Source organism: Danio rerio, chromosome 16, assembly GCF_049306965.1.
Source record: "Danio rerio strain Tuebingen ecotype United States chromosome 16, GRCz12tu, whole genome shotgun sequence".
Classification (NCBI taxonomy): Eukaryota; Metazoa; Chordata; class Actinopteri; order Cypriniformes; family Danionidae; genus Danio; species Danio rerio.
Genome location: NC_133191.1, coordinates 17,977,769 through 18,000,388, shown reverse-complemented (window position 1 = coordinate 18,000,388; position 22,620 = coordinate 17,977,769). Strand labels below are relative to the sequence as shown.

The 22,620-nt window shown below is 37.5% G+C and overlaps 1 protein-coding gene across 2 annotated transcripts in view; it reads right to left on the bottom strand.

The window, feature by feature from the left end:
- rorc (RAR-related orphan receptor C) overlaps nucleotides 1–21,475 on the bottom strand; it is a 187,950-nt gene extending 166,475 nt beyond the window's left edge. The window contains exons 1-3 of one of the 2 annotated variants that reach the window (XM_001344013.8): nucleotides 20,903–21,475; nucleotides 20,746–20,809; nucleotides 12,107–12,281 (exon numbers count right to left, since the gene is read on the bottom strand). In XM_001344013.8, coding sequence (XP_001344049.3) covers nucleotides 12,107–12,116 — 10 coding nt within the window. In that variant the 5' untranslated portion in view covers nucleotides 12,117–12,281; nucleotides 20,746–20,809; nucleotides 20,903–21,475. The remainder of the gene's footprint in view (nucleotides 1–12,106; nucleotides 12,282–20,745; nucleotides 20,810–20,902) is intronic. The other variant, XM_073926026.1, reaches the window with a different exon arrangement.
- Between the last annotated feature and the right edge of the window lie 1,145 nt (nucleotides 21,476–22,620).

Here is a 22,620-nt window from a genome sequence, read left to right as displayed (position 1 = left end):
GAAAATCTCACCTTTTCATGACAAATTAAAGCTTGTTTTGCTGAGTTTTCCCATAGTCTAATGAAACACAAAGTGGGTGAATCACTCACAAAAAAAAAAAAAAAAAAAAAAACAACAGCCCATAACACATCATGAAAAAAACAGGGAGATTCACCCAGACTGAGCGTGGGGGAATATTGAGTGTGAGAAGGTGGATATGAAGGTGTCAACCTCAAGAGTCTTTTTAAGTGGTTTACTGGCTTCTCTTTCACTTTGACTTTCCCTCTTTCATGCATTATCTCACTCTTTCTTTTCCTCTCTCTGTCTCGCTCACAAAGGATGTGACTGCCAGTAATATGCTCTTTCATCTGTGTTTTTACTGCCAGGAATTTCCACCCCCTTTTTTACTCCTCCCCTTTTTTTCTCATCCTATCATCTCCCAGTTTACCTTCTCCCAAAAGAACATTATTAATCTAATACAATATGCATGAACTAATAATATTGTTATTATAATACTACTATTATTATCATGAACCAAACACATATTTTTTGTTTGTTGTTTCAGTGACACACTGTAAGAATACAACTGTCATCATGCAACTTTCTGACTATCAAAAAATATTTATTCAACCTGTAAAAACAGACCAATAAAATAATAATCTGAATTTTTTAAAATATACTAAGAAAAAAAATCTGAAACAGAGACTAAAAGCAAGCAAAAAAATACAAGCTGCTGTTTTTAGAAAGGAAGCCAATATTGATCATGAATAGCTTGACATGTAAATCAGTGAGATCATTAGAACTGTATAGCAAAATGATTTAAATCAACAAATGAAAATACAAAAAACAGCACATCTAAAAATCCTTATGTGACGCTGGACCACAAAAACAGACATACAACAATTGATTTTGAATTTAAGATTTGTAAAGATGTCTTCTGAAAGATGAATATGCTTTGATACAATATGACAATATATAGTCAAGATAGAACTCTTTGGAAATTTATAAAAAGAGTATAAACAATCTGAAGATTGACATTCTTAGATTTTATAAATGTGTGTGTTTTGTAATATACATACACAATATAAGTAGCCTTTATTTACTCTATGGAGAATATAAAAGCTACAGTATCATATTGTATAAGTATAAACACTGTATAATTCCATACCCATTAACCAGTACACACATCATCTGTGAGCATATACAGTAATTAGAATATGCATTTTCATTTTCTGTATCACTGTGTTTATAACTGTAAAACAAAATGCTGGGTTTCACACAATTCTTTCATGTTGTCCCAATGTAAATCATTAAGTTGAACAAGTTGACTGAACATAAAATTAAGTTGTTGCCCCCCCAAACACTAAAGAATTGTCTTGTTTCTGCTCATTTTAAACAATTAGTTTGAAAAAAAAAAATCTATAACAAATAACAACATATATTTTTTTGGAGTAGGGCGTCATAATTTGGATCACCAAAGGAAAGTCCTTTGCAACTTTTTTACAGGGGTCTGGATCTTGTGTGAGCGTATATCTGTGAGGAAAGGAGTGAATGTTGACAACCTATGTGTTGCATGTGACTACTGTTGATTTTAAATTTGAATTCTGCCATGTTTACCCATGGGCCAGTCATTTTAGCCAAGTAACTGACATCACAATTAATATTGAATAACTTTTTGTTGAAATGTTATTTTCTATAAAAAAAATAATTTATTTAGTGTAGTTTATTTTTGTTTTTTAGCTAATAAATGTTGCCTGTTTATTTTATTTCAATTAATGTATTTTGATCTCATGTGTGTTTACTCATGTTTTGAATTACACATGGCGTTTTAGAATCTAAAATTCATGTATTTTACAGTTTAAAATTTTTGTTGTAAATGTTACAACATTTATACAACAACAAAATAAATGAATGAACAATTGAATGAATGAAAAAGAACATCATTTCTCCATATATGCAGTTAATTCACATTATATCTTTTAAACCACATTCTGATAAAGAGAAGATGTTTCTTTTTCTCTTCTTTATCTGCTCACTTAAACCACACTTTGATAAGAAAGAGCAGTCTGCATGATTCTAATTTTTGCTCTAATTGCATATTTCTGGAGAATAATTTTATGCCAGATGGCAGCAGACAGAAACATCTTTTTTTTTTCTTTTTTTTTCCCCCGGCACGTCATATTTTTAATATAAATGAACATAAAATTTGTATTACCAGATTTTACAAAATATTATCAGTTAATAAAGCCACAGGTACTTACCACAGCCGAAGATTTATTTATTTATTTATTTGAATGTTCATAATGAACTAAAACTGAACAAAGTAAGTTACCTGATAAAATTTAGCTATGATTGATTGTAAGATGATTGTAAAATGATTACATATCTTAAATCATACAGAAATTTCCAAATGATTTGCAGAAAGTAAAGATACTATCTTAAATATTGCAGCTTGACTGTAAGTAAGATGTAAGTTGTGATATGTCGTAAGTGATTATCTCTGATGTACCACTGATAAAAGAAAATTACATAAAACTGTACCACAACTTCAGTATTTAGGTCTGAGAATGCCACATAAATGGTGCAAGTCCAGCTAATGCAGTTTTATCATTTACTTTTTTTTTTTTTTTTTACTTTTTGTAGCATTTAAGGATAGATAAAATGTTAAAATAATATGCTTAAATGCTTAAATAATAAGTTCTTAGAAAATACATTAAATAAAGCTAATAAAAAAATAAATACATTTATAGAATGTAATATTGCACATTTTAGTACAGGTAGTAAAAAGAGTTAAGTGCGTTCATGTAAAAGGCAAAATATGTAAGCTAAATATTTTACTTGGAAGGGCACCTGCTTCTTAAAAAACATATGCTAGGGTAGTTGATGGTTCATTGCACTTAGGTAACCCTTGATAAAGCAGAGACAAAAGCTGAAGGAAATTGAATAACCAAATGATTATTTTAGTAATTTTTGTGAATCTTAAACACCTATACCAGTCCATGTTCACTGAAGTCTGTAAAGTTAAGCATAGGTTATCTTGCTGATGGGATCCTTTTATCAAAAAAAGTTACATTTGCGGGGAAGTATTTAACACAGAAAAAATAAAAAATAAAAAATAAAAAAAAACATTAACTGAGTTTTTATTTTGGCCAAATATTGTCCAAATATGTATATAACTACACCCCTGCATGGTATTACTATTATTATTATTATTTTTAAAACTTGTAAATACAAAATAACTAAATAGATATAGTTAAATGTTAATGATTTGAGATTCTTATCCTACCTTACAAAATTACATCTCATCTTTAGTTAGGAAATTTAAAATTAAGCCATTAAGTTTGACACTTCACTCTCAGGTCTGTTACTAAACCACTAACACTGTGCAGGCTGCTGATGAGTTAGCCTAAACAAAATAAACAAACAAATACTCTACTAATACTCTGTGATGCTTTGTCAGTATCTGTTATGCTAGTTCCAGTTTATCTGCTGTAACATCACGTTTTGCAGGACTGTAATTCCTTAAATTAGTGTTCAGTCACTGAAATCTTAAGGGCCCTCCAAGAGTCTTTCTACCATTACACATCTTCATTCTTCATTTTTAGTCAACAATAAATGTAATTCCATTGTTGGACAGCTCAATTATAAGCAATTTCTCCCATTAGTTTTTGTATAATTTTAAAGGACAGGTTAGGACAAAGTAAGGACTTCAGGTTTTTAGGATGTTTTGTCAAGGATGCACTTGCCACTTGCAATATCACTTAGTTAAAATAATATGCATTTCTTTGTAGCTGTTTGACAAATGTACTCAAAATGTACTCACATTGATTGAAGACATTGATTGTTGTTACTTGTAAATAGTTTAGTTTGTTTTTCCATCACAACATTCTGCATTGTAAAGTAGTGAAAAACCTCAAGGTTCCACTAACGGAAATCCTTGAGTTGAACACAAGAGTGCTGTGACAGGACAAAAAACACACACACACACACACACAAGAGAAAGAATAAAAGCGACAAAACGAGAACCTAAACCTAAGAACATAAAGAGCTTATCACTTTTTAAATAAATCTTACATGCAAACACTCCAGCGACAAACTGTCATTTTGAAGCCTATTTGATAAATGATTATCAAAATAAATAGTCTACAGTTGAATGCAAAATTATTTTCCTATTATTATTATTAATTAGAATAGCTTAATAACTAATTTCCAATGAACCAATGTCCTTTGTCTTTGCCATGAGGACAGTATAATATTGTAATTATTTTGCAAGACTATGCAGAATAGTAATTTATGTCTATTTATTTCCCTCTGCACTTGAAGGGTGTAAGGGCTATGTATAAAAATATTCTTAAAGGAAATGGAACTACTACACACGCACACATCATCATCATCTTGTCACTAGTGCAGTTTTTACGTTTAAATTCATTTATATGAAAGTTGAGCATAATTTATTGCATGAGCATTGTGATTACGACATCACATGCTCCAGCACCAAGACCACTAATACAGTAATTGACTAGTTACAAAAAAGGACAGTACACTTACTAATAGTAAAATAAGGAAGTGCAGTGCATTTTGCGAACAAACCATTACAGTGCCCGTTTTCAGTGATGTAACTGCAAGAAAACAGCAAATCAGACATGCTGTAAATAACATCCACCAGACTTTTCTAACAGACTGGCCTATTCTGTCTAGTCATCGAGCAAGGTTATCAGAATTTTAAATACATTAATATTTTACGGCAGTTAAGGGAATTTTAATAGCAAAAATTAGCTCTTTTTTCTCAAAATGTTTCTTTAAATATCATGACTGTAACACATTAACATTATTATGAATGTTACAAATCAGCTTGTTTGTAGCAAAAAATGGGACTACCCCTTGTTTTTCACATAAAGGAGTAGGGGTGTCCCAATTCTCTAAAGCACTAAAGAGAAGGGGACAGGGGAAGGGCCAAAGGGTAAATTTGGGATTGGATTAATGGTTAAATTCTTATAATAATAATAATAATGGTATTGATTAATGTGCTAATAATATTGATTTATTGCCCTTACAGATTTTTTTTCATGATTGCTACATTTCAATGTTTCATATCATCATTCATTAATTCATTCATTTATTTTTTTCTTCAGCTTAGTCCCTGATTTATCTGGGGTGCTACAGTGGAATGAACTGCCAAAAATGGTCCGGTGAAGCCTTCTTGCAGTCGAGTAGCCCTCAAAAAATGTAACTGCACATCACAACGACGTGTAGTACAAGCTCTGTGATTGGTCAGCTGGGCAGCTCTGACAAGCGTGGCCGGTGCTAAGAGCCACGAGCCTGATGGAGTGAGTGTGTGCAAGTATGGAGTCTTGTGAAGGAGCTCCAGATGGAAAGTTTTGTTTCGTGTTTATATTATAATTAAAGTTGTTGTGTATTCTTTGGTTTCCACCTCTGAATGATTGAGTTATAGCTATGTTCAGAAAACACAGATCAACCGCAAAGAAAATCGATACAGAGGAACATAAAAAACCTACTGCCAGCTAACATTTCGGAAGTGTTATTGTAGAGCAAGACAAAGGGCATGCAGAAGTATAAATGCATGACTACGCACAAGGCATAACTCAACGCAGAAGTATAAATCAGCCTTTACGCAGTGAATGCCAAAACCCCAGCACAGTGCTGTGAAACACTCATACACACTTTTTTTCACACACACTCATACACTACGGCCAATTTAGTTTATTCAATTCACCTTTACAGCATCTCTTTGGACTGTGGAGGAAACCCACATGAACATGGTCAGAACATGCAATTAATCTGTTGCAGCATTGTGGAGGAATTTTGCAGAATTGTTATAATTCTGCCAAATTTTAGGGTTTTTAAGCATGAAATGCCTTTTTAAGTTTGTGCCACAGCATCTTAACTGCATTCGAGTCATGACCTTGACTAGGCCACTCCAAAGTCTTTATTTTTTATTTTTTATTTTTTTTCTTCAGACATACTTGATGGTATGCTTTGGATCATTGTACTGCTGCAGAACCCAAGTTCACTTCAGCTTGAGGTGACTAACAGATAACAGACATAACAAACATAACAGAAAGCCACACATTATGTTTCAAAATTGATACAAAATCCACAGGAGGGCTAGTAATGTAAGGTTTACCTCTATATCATGCTGAAAATTATTTAAATAAAAATAATTAACAATAAACTTTAATATTTTTGTTGCAGTTTGTTTTGATCTGTAGTTTTGCAATATAACAGATCGAAATTTTTAAATAAAACAGTAGTTGTCTTTAATAGATTATTAAAAAATATTTCAGCAGTTTTAATTTAGAAAAAAATAAAATTATTAATTTATTTTCCTTCAGCTTAGTCCCTTTATTCACCAGGGGTTCCCACAGCGGAGAGAATTGCCAACTTATCCAGCATATGTATGTGCTTCCAGCTGCAATCCAGTACTGGAAACATCCATACACACTCATTCACACACATACACTACGGCCAATTTTGTTTATTTATTTCACCTATAGCACATGTCTTTGGACTGTGGGGGAAACCTTAAATTTTAAATTAATACAAGGGAAAATGTATAATGTCTGTAGTCTGTATGTTCACAGTGAAACTAAGATATTTCAAAAATAAGCATAAACATCTGTCACAGAAATGTCAGAAAAATAAGCCATTTTACTTTATTCTCTCTCTCTCTCTCTCTCTCTCTCTCTCTCTCTCTCTATCTATCTATCAATCTATCTCACTCACTCTATCTTTTTTAATTCAATTCAATAATTGCTTTATTGGCATGACAAATGGTACAAAGTACAAATCGATTGCCGAAGCAGTTATAAAGTTTACATTAAAAAAGAACATACATATATGATAAAAAAAATGTAAATAGCAGTAAAAAAGTTATAGTAATACTTAAATAAAGATAGTATATTAAATTATTCAAAATATTATATTATTCATATATATATCAATAAAAATATAATAACAGATCAGAATAAACTGTACATTTAACGATCAACGTTTTAGGATAATAGTTATAAAAACAGTAATAAAAACAATAATAATCAATATATTTAAAACATTAATTTGCAATAATCTAGATGTGTGTGTTTGCAAGGACATCACTGATGTTTTTATTGGTCTCCTTTCTCTTTTTGTGACAGGCATTAATGTATTGTGCCGCTAGAAGGATACAATTTGTTTTTCGTCTACTGAAGCTGTGTTTTATTGTCTAACACAGTGAATTGAGGGTAAATGCCCTGGAGTTTGGGGTTGAATGTTTCTCTGATGTGCTGATAGCTTGCACAGCGAGTGAGAAAGTGTTCCTCTGTCCCCACTTCTGCCTGGGCACAGTGTGGGCAGATGCGGTTCTGTCTGGGTTGCCAGTTCTGTCTGTATCGGCCTGTCTCTACAGTCAGACTACGAGCACTCAGCCTGTATTTGGTCATTGCTGTACTTATTTTACTGTCCTTTACTGCACTCAGATATGTTGCTGTTGTATAATCTCTATTTAGGTCTAAATAACATTTAAGTTAATTTTGTTTTCCTGCAACTTCATTCCAATAAATCAGACACAGTACTAGTTTTACTGCATTTATCATTTAATCGGACTATAGTTTGTGGATGAGTATGTCTGTGTCTTGATGCTGCCTGCTGTTAGTCATATTTGTTGTGTTGGTTTGTGTTTGTAGCTTCAGGATCATCTGAATCAGGGGGCTTTTTTCAATGTCCATTTCTTGGTTTTTGAAAGCTTTAAAATGATGAGTTGGGGTCACTCTTTTTTTCTTTTTTGTGTTTCCAAAATTTGACAGCTCGTTTCTTAATGCATCTTGCTTTCTCTTTCAGTTCATTCACAGCCAAATTTAGTTTTCCATAAGCACCTATTTTCAACCCAAGATATGTTTAGCTTGTCTTTCTCTCTCTCTCTCTAATACTCACATGTCATTGTCAAAACAAGTTTTCAGAAGATTATAGAAACCAAAAAACCCAAAGCTTCGTGAATTCAAGGGGAAATAATATCTCTTTGATTTTCAAGGTTTTGGTTCCTGAATATGTGTCATAATTTCAGAGCTTTTGAAGACGTAAATGCATATAAGAGTAAGAGTGAAAAAAGGTGTGAAACCCCTACATGCAACAATGTGGTAAATATATCAGCGTGCTGAACACATATGAGTTTTAAATTTCCTTTCATAACATTTAACTCCATAAGTGTTTGGTCGATATGATCACATACAATTTCTGATTTCTAACTTTTAAACCTTTATATTAGTTTGTTCTGTTATAATGCTTTACTTAATAAAAATGCAGAAAAACAACACCAAAATGCAGGTGATGGAAAATATAGTATTCAAGCTCTGCAAGCACACCTGTAAACATGTATGTGTGCTGACACACACACACACACACACACACACACACACACACACGCGCGCATGCACAAACGGGTGACCACAGCGCAGAACAGCCTTGCAGCTGGTGAAAGATTCATTGGCAGTATATTCAGAAAGTGTGTGTGTGCAGTTAGAAACTAGTGCAACACTGCAAAATGCATTTTTTCTTAATGCCCAAAAATTATTAACAATAATAGCAAAAGGTGTATTCAATAAAATTTACCCAATTTCTTTGCAGTTCTGCTCATCAGATTTTGATCAACACACTTAAGTATCTTTCTATTCATAGTTTCCAGTTTGATTGATGCTTTTTGGTGTGACGGATGCACTGTTGTTCTTGTCATATACAGATTAACAACAATACAATGTCTACAAAACATCTGATTTAATACTCTTTATTAATATTTAAATAAAAGTATTCTCAAATCGTATCTGTCACATAACCACTATAACATTAGTAATACAAATGACTACTTAAAAAGTCAAATTTATTTATTTTCAATTGTATTGTAGTTGTATTTGTTTTTACTTTGTACATTGCATGAGCTCAGAAGACACACAAAGAAAAATAAATAAAACAAAATGAAGTATTAGGAGTGGCCTAGTCAAAGTCCTGATCTGAATCCAATTTAAATGCTGTGGTATGACATAAAAAATGGCATGACATAAAAATTTTATAATTTCATGCTAACAAAAAAACCTTTCAATGTGGCTGAATTACAACAATTCTGCAAAGACAGGAGAGCCAAAATTCCTCCACAATGCTGTAACAGACTCATTAGAAGATATCATGCTTATTGCATGCTAAGGGTGGCTCAACTAGTTATTAGGTTTTGGGCCAAACACTTTTCACAAAGGGCTACGTAGTATTGTATTTTGTTTTCCGTAAATAATAAAAACCTTCATTTCAAAAATGCATGATGTTTTTACTTATGTTGTCTTTGACTAATATTTAAATGGGTTTGATGATCTGAAACATTAGTGTGAAAAGCATTAAAAAAAAAATCCATAATAGGGGCTAATAAATCAATATTTTTAGCCCTTTATGAATTTAACTACTGTTGTCCAATGACTTGCTCAAATAGCATAACTTGCACAATTCTTTGGAGTTCTGTTCATCTAATTTTTATCGAAACACCAGAACATTCTTCTGCAAATAATTTTCAGTGTGGCCAATCCTTCTTATTGTGATGGATGCACTGCTGTTCATGTCTAACACAGAAAAAAATGCAGTAGAACAGCAGTAAACTACATAAGATCTGTTTTTGTTTGTAAAAACACTAATTTGAATAATATTTAAATTAATGTATTGTCAAACTTTGTCACATAAACATTTACCATTAGTATTACAAAAATAATAATGTCATAAGTTAATTTATTGTATTGGATAATTATAATAATAATAATAACATATATCTAAACATCAAAACACATCCAACTTCTTTACATTAATTATTTAACATTAGATAACTTTAGTACATTGTTGTACTAAATTGTATTGTGACTTAACAATAAAATACTTCTATAGCAATTATATTATGAAATTTAAATTTCATCATTAATAATGACATGATTAAATTCAAAGTTGTATTTGTTTATATTATTTAAATTACTTGAGCTTAAAAGACAAACAAAGATTAATAAAAATGGTAACAATTGTATCACTCACTGTTAATATGATATAGATTTAATATAATGACACTTTTACTTTAGTTTGTATAAAGACACGTCATATATCATTATGATGGCAAGTCATGTCACCATTTACATTTGTATTTGTTTATCCAGCAAAATCAATGACAAGAGGTAAGTCATAAAACTTTTTGTGGTAGAAATCTGAAAACGGACCAAACAAAAATTTTCAACAAGAGCTTTAGCGCAAACCTGCATCTGATAATGCAAAGTGATAAAATACAATACAGCTGACTTCAGCAACTGATAGCAATTTTGATGAGCAGATATTTAACATATGTAATGTGGGCTGCTACGGAAAATTTAGTTTTAAGGGACTGTACAAAAATGAATGTGTCATTTCTGAACAATGTCCACAACCACAAGCGCCACAAATGAACATTGTATGATAGTTTTGGGGTCCTCCACTTGGTCTATGCAGAGACTTTATCATTTTAGATATTGTATTGAAAGTGTTTTAAAGGCTTTGTCACATTCACATTGATTAAGAACAAGGCTGTATGTTGTATTCAGTGTTTCTGAAAGTGAGCTCTTGCAGTGTTCTTTTTTTTTAAAGAGATACAATGTACTATAAGTTTTATCAAAAGACTCTTCATCATACCTTCTGCTGTGAATCATTGTAGCCACAAAAACACAAGATAAACAAAATACCGATACATCTATTAATTTAATAATAATGTGGCTTTTTGTCTGACTAATTGCTTACTTCTCTAGATTAACTTTTACAGTCCACGTTACTAACTTCTTGACTACATGCAATTTAAGTTTAAACAGTTTTATAATTCTAAATAATTATCTATTTTATCTTTGTTGAAACACTGCAAAATTATTAATAAAATCAATATTATTATAATATTATAATTGATAATTATACTATTTAAACTGCACCTATTTTGAACATTAGCTAATCATGCATTTTACATTTTGCATGCATAATAACAGAAACAATCCTGTTACTTAAAATGTTTCTTAATGTTACCTAAAATTATTTATGACATATAGAATAAAGATCACTTAAAGTTTTATATATTATATTTATATTCTTTAATAATTGCTTAAAAATGTTAGCACAAAAAACATTGTTTACATAATTTATGGATTTTTTTTTCATTTGAAGTTTTACATAATGTTTGCAAAATTATAAAAAATAAATATTTGTACAACTATGTTTTTTTATAACTTAATTAAAACTAGCTAAAATGTTAAAAAATCTATGGTTTCTACACCTTGAAATATGATTATTCAATTTTAAACTATTCTATACGATAATTTAGATAAAGGCTTAATGATCAAAACTAAATTGCATTCTTGATGTTGGTATGCTTGAAAATCCTTATGACTAACTGAATAAGATAATGACACACCAATGCAGCACCATTTTGCACACATTCCCTGACTCCTAAAAAAAAAAAAAAAACATGTAAAATAACAAGAATTAAAATAGTTACATGGCAAAGTTCTATTAGAAATTATTTTGAAAATTATTAGAAATTATTTGAAATGGAATACATTTTCTGAAAAAAAATTATAATTACAAAAGTCTTTTCTCATACTAAACAGATTATTTAAGCAAAATTAAAATACAAAAGGCACATGCATTATTGCCACAAAAATACATGTCATCATTTTATACTAAAACTGTAAATGAAAAACTTGATTTCAAAATCATAGCCCATCAGACCTACACTGCATATTATTTTATCCATTCAATACAAGTTATCATAATATGATTTTATAATCCTTGCCCCATGCATTCAAGAGAAAACTAAAGTTTTTGGAGTTTCGCTCTATTCTTTTTGCAAATAAATAGGCCACCTAAAGAGCATATACTCATTTTGTCCTAAACAAGTGTGATGCATTAAACAGAAAAGCAATATGAACAAGTGTTTTGAAAACTATAAGTTGCACAAATGAAAATAAAAATAGCTAACAAATAATGATGATGATTTCTGTTTGATGTAAACAAGCATGTCACACACCCACAGAAACAATTGTAAAAAAAAAAAGTAATATTTACATACTTATAAGGTCAGACACAGAACATAAATGCCTACCTCGCATCATCTTCACAGCATGTGTGAACCGCTGTCTCTCTCTCTCTCTCTCTCGTGAAGATTTATGTCTTAATCACTCAATATTGCTGACAGCTCAGTCTCACACTGTTAATCAAACTTCTGAACATGTGATGTTGTCGCAGTGTGGGAGATGGCAGAGAGATTAGGTGGCTTTCTTTGGTAAGTGACAGAGAGAGAAAGAAAAAGCATTTGTGTCTTTATATCCGAGAGTCTCAAAGAGGTCTGTCCCTTTCAAACTATAGACAGATCTGTAAAATGTAGACTCTCTCTCAGGAGAGCACAGATGAACCTAGGACCTTCATGTGCTGTTTTTTCTGTCTGTCTATAGGTGGACTAAATTTCAGCAGAAAGCAGTTATGTTCAATCACTCCAGTACTGGACACACTAATCTAAAAACACTTAATTCATATTAAAATATTCTGAATAAGTTTTTATTAAACTCTACAAATCAACAATATCAAAATCAACAATATTATTAGAATACATTAAATTATTTAATTTACTGTGAAACCCATTAAGCAATGGTAACACTAACCATTTGAGAATACCAATTGCAACAAATCATTTAGATTCAAAAACTAATTCTAATAAACCATGTAAACTCAATCCATTTGAGAACATAAAACAATTTGAGCACAGTAACATTCAATGAATTAAGAAAACTAAAACCAGTTGAGTACTGTATGAAAACCCAATAGTTTAAGGCGACTCCAACAGTTTAACAACATTTTTGAGTATAGTGAACTTAATCCATTTAAGTTAAAGTAATAAGATATCTGATTAGTGATTAAGTGATAACTATTGATTCATCATAAGTGATTAAGTATTACTTGAGCATTAATGATAAACACCTGCTGTTAACAAGTAGAATTACTGAAGAGAAACTACAGCTGATTTCAGACAACATTCATTTCAAACACATTCAGTCAATCAACCTTTCAGCAGAGGATCAGAGGAAGTTTTTTTTTTTTTTTTTAAACTAATTTCAAGGTCCCAGATAGCAGAGTGGAATTGATTCACTCTTGAAATTCTATCAGTATCATATTTTTGGTTGAGGTTGAATATTCAGTATTTAATTAAATTATGAATCAATGTTAATAACGCAATCACTTCCCATTGTTGAAAATACTGACATTTATTAAATGTTAATAATTTACCCATTTCTTAAAATTTAAAATACTTACAATGAGTCAATGCAGACGATTTCACCCGTTCGCCAACATTGAAAAAACTTAAATTTATTAAAAACTGAAAATTCAATAATTTGTCATTGTTAAAAATACTCACATTAAATAAATGTTGATAATTTATTCATTTTCCAGCACTGAAAATACATAATGAATAAGTCAATAATGATCATTTAGTATTTCTTTTTTTAAAAACTTCAAATACAATTGCTTTTACGTATACATACATTATTTTATTGTTACATACACAGCCTTGGCTCGACAAGAAGGGGCATTACACAGACCGATCTTTCTGTGTATCGCGAGAGCCATTTAAATACATACAGAGATGCTCGCTTTGTGTTTGCTCTCATGGTACTTTGAGCCTTATGCCGATTAATCAACCTGTCACTCGCTGGATTTGAAGTGAACCGGTTAATATTATTATTATTATTTTAGTTTCTCCTCTTGCAAGGAGATTTTTATGAATCGATAGTTTTGGGATTTCTGTGTTCTTTTGTGTGAGATTGTGACTGTACAATTGTTAACTGTCGTTGTTTTGTAGGAGCTGAGGCTTCCAGGCAGGCCATTAGTTGTCCATCGTGCAGTGGTGGGATACGACAGAGAGTGCAGTGTGTGTGTTGTGTGCTCACGTATGCTTGTGTGCGTGTGTGTGATGCACTTGCAGTAAGACCATTAGTAATTTTGTAGAGTTTGGTGCTACGTAACTAGTTTACCTGCCACTGGTAAGCCTCTACTCCTCCCATTGTCTTGTTGTTGTTCATGTGATTGTGCGGCAACTATTGGCAACCAAGCTTTTTAAAAGAGATTTTTTTATATTGGACAATTAAGGATATTAAAGTTTTGTATTTTTGGTATTCATGTCTCATGCCTTTTCCTTACACCAAGAACCTGTGTTAAATTCCCTGTGATCAGGGTGGCATAGTCAGCTTTAATTTATTTTGTATTTTTCTCCCAACTTACCGCTCCGCTACATTCTGGCGTAGTCAACTTAATTAAATTTAGTATTTTTCTCCCAACTAACAGTGGCGCCCCAAAAAATAATGAATTCAGTGTAATGTTATATTTTTGTTTCTGGTAAATAAAATAATGTGACTTTAATTAATTTAATTAATTTGTCTTAAAATATCACAATTTATTCCTTGAAATAATTGAGCAAGTACATGTGCAAACCAAATTAAAATTTATATTTAGTTTAAAAACACTTCTCGTATATAGAAATAACTTTTCAGTTGTTTTTCACATACATTTATTATACAGCATACAGTATATGCCATGTCTAAAATTAATGGAGATTAAAGAGTTAAATGATAAAACAAACAAATGAACAAACTGAACAAAAGGCATTACTATATACACACACTCACTATACAGACCCTAATAAAATCCTTTATCTATATCCCTTTTTGAGCCACTTTATTAATGCAGCTTCTTCTATTGATGTACCTTAAAGTAAATATTACATAGCCATTACTGTCGATTGAAGATGTGTGTGTGTGCTGTCAACGACGATCAGGGAGGGCAGTGGTGGTTCCCCTTTGGTTGGGGAACTCCAGTGCTTTAAGTGGATTTGATGGTAAAATCCACGTATGGGAGGATTCGGTTCAGAAGCCGCTTGTCTTAAAGAGTATTGAACGGGCCAATGAAAGCAATGAATTGGCAGCGTAAGCTTGCGCAGGTGTGCTGCATTGCCAATTAACTGAGCATATAAGCTCACCTGGCACCAGCAAACGCCATCCTTTTCGCTTCAGAGACTTTTCTGATCAAGTTCATGAGGGTTCCTCTTGCTGAGCTACAGCGACATCGAGTGAACGAGTGTCTTCCGGTCCAGAGCGAGTCCACGCAGCGACAGACGGTCAAGCTGGGTTTCTCCCTTGCCTGACGTCCCTTTGGGTCCGGTCTTCCAGTGCGGTGCGTATTGTTGCAAGTTTTCCTAAAAGAACAACACAGTCGTGCAGCACGTCCTTTTCAGGACGGCGCTCCGACTGTGCGTTTCTGGATGCTGTGGGTTCTGTCCTCGGATGATGGGCACGGGCACTGCTTTACATGCTCCAGCATGTTAATGCGCTGCTCGTGGGCAGTTCGTGTCATCATTGCAATGCTATGAATGTTGCGCAGTAAAGATCGCGGCTAGCCTTTGCAAAGGGCCAACCACCCTAGTTGTCCTCTGCTTTGCAGCGGGCACTCGGGGAGATCTGAGGGTTTAACGAGAGATAATCCGTCGCCCACGGGCCCACGGACCTCTCACTCCTCCAAGCGCTCCATCTAAGCTTCGGGCTGGGGAAGCGTTCCGTCTAACAGATAGTAGCCCTTACGCTCGATGACACCGGAGACCAGACATCCACCGCGGCATCGGAGGGTGGGCTTTCATTGTCCGATGATGATCCAGACCTGTTCGCCCCCTTCGGGCAGGTGAGTGCTGTCAAAACGGATCCTGAATCGGACATGTTAGCCGTGCTTTCCCGGGCTGCTTTGGCCGTGGGTTGGAGATGGTTTATCCCCCAGCTCCGCAGCCGGACCAACTAGAGGGGCGTTCCCTTCTTCCTGGAGGTGCACAGTAGGCTCACGCGGACTTGAAGGACACTTTTTTCTGCTTGTGCTGCGTGTCCCTCCATCCTCACCAAACTTGATGATGGAGCGGCCAGGGGGTATGTGGCTATTCCTCAGGTTGAGTGCGCGATGGCGGTTAATCCTCTTCAAAGCCTGTAAGTTTTCTGCTCCCTCGGGGCTAGAGCTTACAAAGCTGCGGACCAGGCTGCTTCCGCCTTGCATGCGATAGCCACCTACCAGCGCTACCAAGCGCAGGCGCTGGCCGAGCTGCATGAAGGTGGGTCCAACCCAGGCTTATGAGCTTCGCACCGCAGCCGACTAAGCTTTTTGGACTACTAAGTCCGCTGCGTGTGCTTTGGGGAGGACGATGTCCACACTAGTGGTCCAGGAGCGCCACCCCTGACTAAAACTTGGCTGATATGCGCAAAGTCGACAGTCCGCTTTGTTGACTCGAATTCACCCAGGAATTCGAGGCGGTGAGAGAGCAGTCTGATGGGTGATGTCTTATCGGCGGGTCCGTAAGCCCGCTCCGCCCGCTGTGCCATCCATACCTGCTCCTCACCAAAGGCGCCCGCCTACGAGAGCTGCACCACCCCCGCGTCGAGCACCTCGGAAGCAGGCAGCCCCCCCTGCCCAGAACGCCGCTAAGTCCGGCAACGGACCGCGAAGCGTCCCTGGTTCAGGTCATCTGGAGTTGAGGGAACTTGCTCTTTCCCTGCTGGAGGGCGGGGCCCCATTTCCAACGGCACCTTTTACTGCCATGAAATAAAAGGGCACTTTTCCACTTCCCCGGATGTGACAGCCCGAAATCTGCCAGTCTGAGACACTGTGCTCTCTAGCTCGCAGGTTCGGTGCGCTCCGCCAGTGGCTCAAGAGCGCTGCAAGCCCTGCCAGTCTGGGACGCGCCGTCCAGGGTCTACATGCTGCGCCAGCGGCTCACGGGAGCTGGGGGGACGGTCTCCCTTCTCCAAGCCCCCAAGCCCCCTTTCCGGAGTCAGGATGCGAAGCCAGAGCGAATCGCTCTCCTCCAGCTCTTCTGTGGGACCCTCGCGCTCCCCGGATCAGCACACCCGCTCCGTGCTGCCCCTCCGCGGGTACGTCAGCGATTGTTGCGATGACGCCATTAGCGAGGGCTCTGCCGGCCTGGTTAGCTCTACGAGCTTCAGTTCTCAAAACGGCCTCCCAAGTATTCACTAGGGTCAATCCCCTGTCCGCCCCTGTCTTGCGAGAGGAGATTGTTGCCCTCCTGGCTAAGGGTGCAATCGAGCCAGTTCCTCCAGCCGAGATGGAGAGCGAGTTTTATAGCCCGTACTTCATCGTACCCCTAAAGAGCGGTGGGTCACGGCCAATCCTAGATCTGCGTTTTGAACCGCTGCCTTCGCAAACTATCGTTTAGAATGCTCACGCAGAACACATCCTCCGATGCGTTCGTCCTCAGGATTGGTTTGCAGCTATAGACCTGAAGGACGCGTATTTTCATGTCTCCATTCTTCCGCGCCACCGTCAGTTCCTGCAGTTTGCGTTCGAAGGTCGAGCATGCCAATACAAGGTCCTCCCCTTCGGGCTCTCTCTGTCTCCGCGGGTCTTCACCAAACTCGCGGAGGGTGCCTTAGCGCTCCTTCGGCTCGCGGGCATCCGCATACTCAATTATCTCGACGCTGGCTGATTTTAGCCCACTCACGGGAGCAATTGACTATGCACAGAGACGAGGTGCTCCCGCATCTTCGCCTATTGGGGTTGCAGGTCAACTGGGAAAAGAGCAAACTCGCCCCGGTGCAGAGGATATCTTTTCTCGGGATGGAACTGGACTCGGTCACCATGGTAGCACGCTTGCCTGTTGCTGAACTGTCTGAGGGAGCTCGACAGCAAAGTAGTGGTCCCACTGAAATACTTTCAGAGGCTCCTGGGGCATATGGCATCTGCTGCGGCTGTCACGCTGCTCGGACTGCTCCATATGAGACCACTTCAGCACTGGCTTCTAGATCGAGTTCCAAGACGCGCATGGCATGCGCACACCGAGTCTCTGTTACTGCGCTGTGTCGCCGCACCCTCAGCCCCTGGAACGACCCCTCGTTCCTGCAGGCTGGTGTGCCTCTGGGACAGGCATCCAGTCATGTTGTTGTTTCAACAGATGCTTCCAATACGGGCTGGGGAGCCGTGTGTTGCAGGCATGCAGCTGCGGGCCTGTGAAAAGGTGCCCAGCTGCATTGGCATATCAATCGCCTAGAGCTGTTGGCAGTGTTCCTTGCTCTCCACCTTTTTTCTCGGGTGTTGGAGCAGCAACACGTGCTGGTCAGGACGGACAGTACGGCGGCGGTAGCGTATATCAACTGCATGGGGGGTATGCGCTCTCGCCACATGTCTCAGCTCGCCCGCCGTCTGCTCCTCTGGAGTCAACCGCGGCTGAAATCGCTGCGCGCCATTCACATCCCAGGTATGCTCAACCATGCGCTCTCACGGCAGCAGATTCACTCTGGAGAATGGAGACTCCACCCCAAGTCTGTTCAGCTGATATGGGCGCGATTCAGGGAGGCCCAGATCGATCTGTTGCCTCCTCCGAGACACTCATTGCCAGTTGTTCTATTCCCTGACCGAGGGCACTCTCGGCATGGATGCACTGGCCCACAGCTGGCTTCAGGGCACACGCAAGTATGCGTTTCACACAGTGAGCCTAATCGCGCAGCTACTGTGCAAGGTCAGGGAGGACTAGAAGCAGGTTCTGCTAGTTGCGCCCCTCTGGCCCAACCGGACCTGGATATCAGAGCTCTCGCGACGGCCCTCCCCTGGCAGATCCCTTTGAGAGAGGACCTACTTTCTCAGGGACAGGGCACCATCTAGCACCCTCGCCCCGATCTCTGGAACCTCCACGTGTGGTCCCTTAACGCGAGGAAGACTTAGGTAACCTGCCGTCTGCGGTGGTTGATACCATCACTCAGGCTAGAGCCCCCTCCACGAGGCGTGCCTATGCCCTGAAGTGGAGTCTATTCACTGAATGGTGTGTCTCTCGCAGAGAAGACCCCCGAACTTGCCAGATCAGTGTTGTGCTCTCTTTCCTTCAAGAGAACCTCATCATCCGGTTCCTCAGAGGTGCTAGGCAAATTAATCCAACTCGCCCCCCTCTCATGCCCTCTTGGGATCTCACCCTCGTCCTCACGAGCCTGCGTTCAGATACCTTCGAGCCACTCGACTCAGTATCCTTAAGATTTCTGTCCTTGAAAACAGCTCTGCTGGTCGCGTTGGCCTCCATTAAGAGGGTCGGGGACCTGGAGGCATTTTTGGTCAGTGACTCGTGCCTGGAATTCGGGCCGGATTTTTCTCACGTTTTCCTGAGACCCCACCCGGGTTATGTGCCCAAGGTTCCTACCACTCCCTTTAGAGATCAGGTAGTAACCCTGCAAGTGCTGGAGGAGGCAGACCCAGCCCTTTCCTTACTCTGTCCAGTTCGCGCCCTACGCATTTATGTGGACCGAACTCAGTACTTTAGATCCTCTGAGCAGGTCTTTGTCTGTTATGGCGGACGGCAGCAGTGAAGTGCCGTGTCCAAACAAAGATTATCCCACTGGATTGTGGAGGCCATTCATGTGCTTATTTGAGCAGAGGTCAGCCGCGTCCCCCGGGAGTGCGTGCGCACTCCACTCGGAGCGTTGCATCCTCTTGGGCGCCTCTTTTACAGACATTTTTAGAGCTGCGGGCTGGGCGACACCCAACACATTTGCAAGGTTTTACAATCTGCGAGTGGAGCCGGTTTCCTCAAGGGTATTAGGTAACCCTTGGTGATTGAAGAAACAATTCAGTGAGGTGTTGTAACACGCTTGCGGTGCCTTTTTCTCTAACATGGAGAGATGTGCACCTTCCTGTCTGTCAGTAAAGCTCCTCGTTCGGTGATAAAATATACCTATTCTGTAAAGCTTCTTTTGAAGTGGGGATAAGTTAGGGCCAAGGGCACGTTGGAGGACCGCACCTTCCATGATTTGGGTACGTCACGCTTGCCTGACTGCCCTCTCATCGGAGGCGTTGGTAAGGTGCAGTCATTATGGCGCTTTTAATGGCTCCCATACGTGGATTTTAACATCAAATCCACTTATAGCACTGGAGTTCCCCAACCGAAGGGGAACGGAAGTGCTATACTCCGTCGCCATAATGACTGTCCCTTAGCTGTTTAAAAATCTCTTCAGCTTAAAAAGGATGGCGTTTGCTGGCACCAGGTGTGCTTATATGCTCAGTTAATTGGCAATGCAGCACACCTGTGCAAGCTTACGCTGCCAATTCATTGCTTTCATTGTTTTCATTGGCCCGTTCAATACTCTTTCAGACAAGCGGCTTCTGAACCGAATCCTCCCATACGTGGATTTTAACATCAAATCCACTTATAGCTTTTCTGTTCCCCTCCTCGAACGTTACTCTGGTTTATGCTTTTGTTAATGCATACTCATTTATTCCTTGTGTTGATAATACAGTAAAAGGCTCTACAAGTCAGACAATCTCTTTATTCTTTAGATTTGGAAAGATAATAAACACCTTTACATTTGTATATTTAATTTACAATATTTGATTGTTAATTATTTTTACAGTCAAAGCTGTCTGGTGACCTGTTCAAAAGTTATTTATCTGTTATTGCTACATTAACTGGTGCCCGTGTGAGGCTAAAATATCAATATTAATATCAATTAAAAATATTGATGGAAAGATTTTTGATAAATTAATTGATCACTACATTTTTCTTTTTCATTCTTTTAAAACCTGTTTTAACATATTTTTATTTGTTGTTAATATTTTTTATGCTTTGATTTTCTTTTCTTATACTTGTCTCTTTTATTATTGTTTATGTAAAACACTTTGAGTGATTATTGTGTGTGAATTGTGCTTTATAAATAAACTTGCCTTGTATAGTTTTGATTCTCCATGCCAAGTACCCGGTGTCACTTTCACCACCATAGTAATGATCCTAAGACAAAACAAGGTGAAAAGGGACACATTAAGAGCAAAATATACCATCTGTTGTTAAGAGTGTGCGATATAATAAATCTGTTTCACCTACCATATTGAATCTGTGATTCTTCTTGTAAGAATGGGTTTTAACCACAGCGGGTCGAAATGTAGTTCTGCCGAATAACTAAAAAGTTATTAGCATGATGGTATAAAACTAAAAAAAATTCTAGTCAAACCTTTCTTCTGCAATCTCATGCCAAAAACAGAAATAAGGGCAGTAATAATAGCTATAAATGTGAGAGAGCGTTGATATTATGTTATTGTATTGTATTGCAGTATGGAACAATTAAATGTTGATGTTAAATCAAAAGTAATTCACAAATACTTGAAAATGAGATGATTTAATGACAATAATTATCTATGGTTACAACTGAATTAATTACAAATAACTGTATAAAATGATAAAATATTAAATAATAAAACATATAATATAAATTGGACCCAGCTTAAATGTAAAATTAGTTACCAGAGATAGAAGGAGAGACACAGGGGGAGGGAGAGAGAGACAAAGAGAGCGAGCCCAGAAGCCTGATTGCAGTAGAGTCAGAGAAGATAGACTCCAGAGGACAAGAGGAGCAGAGCAGGAAAGTGCAGAGACGGAAAAGAGAGAGCAGGAAAAGAGACAGAGCAAAGTTTTACACCTATGTTGTATCTTTCTTGACCATGTGACTAAAGCCCAAATGCTGACACATTCAAACTGACCAATCAACATGTGACCACATCGTAAAACCCCCAAAGTCCACATAACAGGCCCTGATCTTATCATTATCTGCCTTTGTAGTCTGTATGGACCTTCAGTATGGATCTTTAGTCAAAAAGATATGTTTTGTCATATAAACAAATGCATATGATAATTTAGCCTCTTATATTCCTGACAGATTGGTCTGACCAGACTATGGTTGCAGCAGGTGCTGATCAAGTCCGGAATGCAGTGATCCAGCAAGGTATCTTCCTGGGGCATCATGCCACCCAGTGTTCAGCCAATTTGAAAGAAATTAGGTTCCTGACTGCACTGGTGGCTGAACTCAACACTTTTGTCTAGGAGCTTCAGCTAAATGTCGAAGTTGGCAGACACAGGGTTGGCTTTTCTCGGCTGTTTGATGTTCCCATTCCCGAAGAGGATGCTGCCCCAGAAACCATCCTAGCAAGGGAGGCAGTGGTGTGGTCTCTTACTAAAGACATTGAGCAGCGGGTGAGAGAGGCCGGACAAAGGGGGAATGCATCAGGGGCATCAACGTCATCTATGATTATCTAATTTTAGAGTTAAACAAATCAAGGAGAGAATCAACAGAGTCTGCAGATATAGTTGGTGCTAGCGATATGGCCTTCATAAACTGCTCACATGTGTTCTTACTTATGCATCTCTTTCTGACAGAGACAAATCTGTCTTTAATAGCTGGAGTGATCAATATATCAAAGAAAACACAGAAATGATCAGATAGTGCCATATCCTTATCAACAGTTGATGAAATGTGTAATCCCTTAGTTATAAGTAGATCAAGAGTGTGTCCACGATTGTGTGTGGGTCCTTGAACATGCTGAGTCAGATCAAAAGTGTCAAAAACAGTCATCAGTTCTTTTACAGCATTGACTTGGATTATAAATGTGAATATTAAAATCCCCAGCAATACTAAAATAATAAAATTCAGAGGTTACTATTGATAACAGCTCTGTAAAATCATCAATAAAAGCTGGAGAATATTTTGGAGGTCTGTAGATAATGATTAGTAAGATGCGTGGAGCCCCTTTTAGTACTATACTCAGATA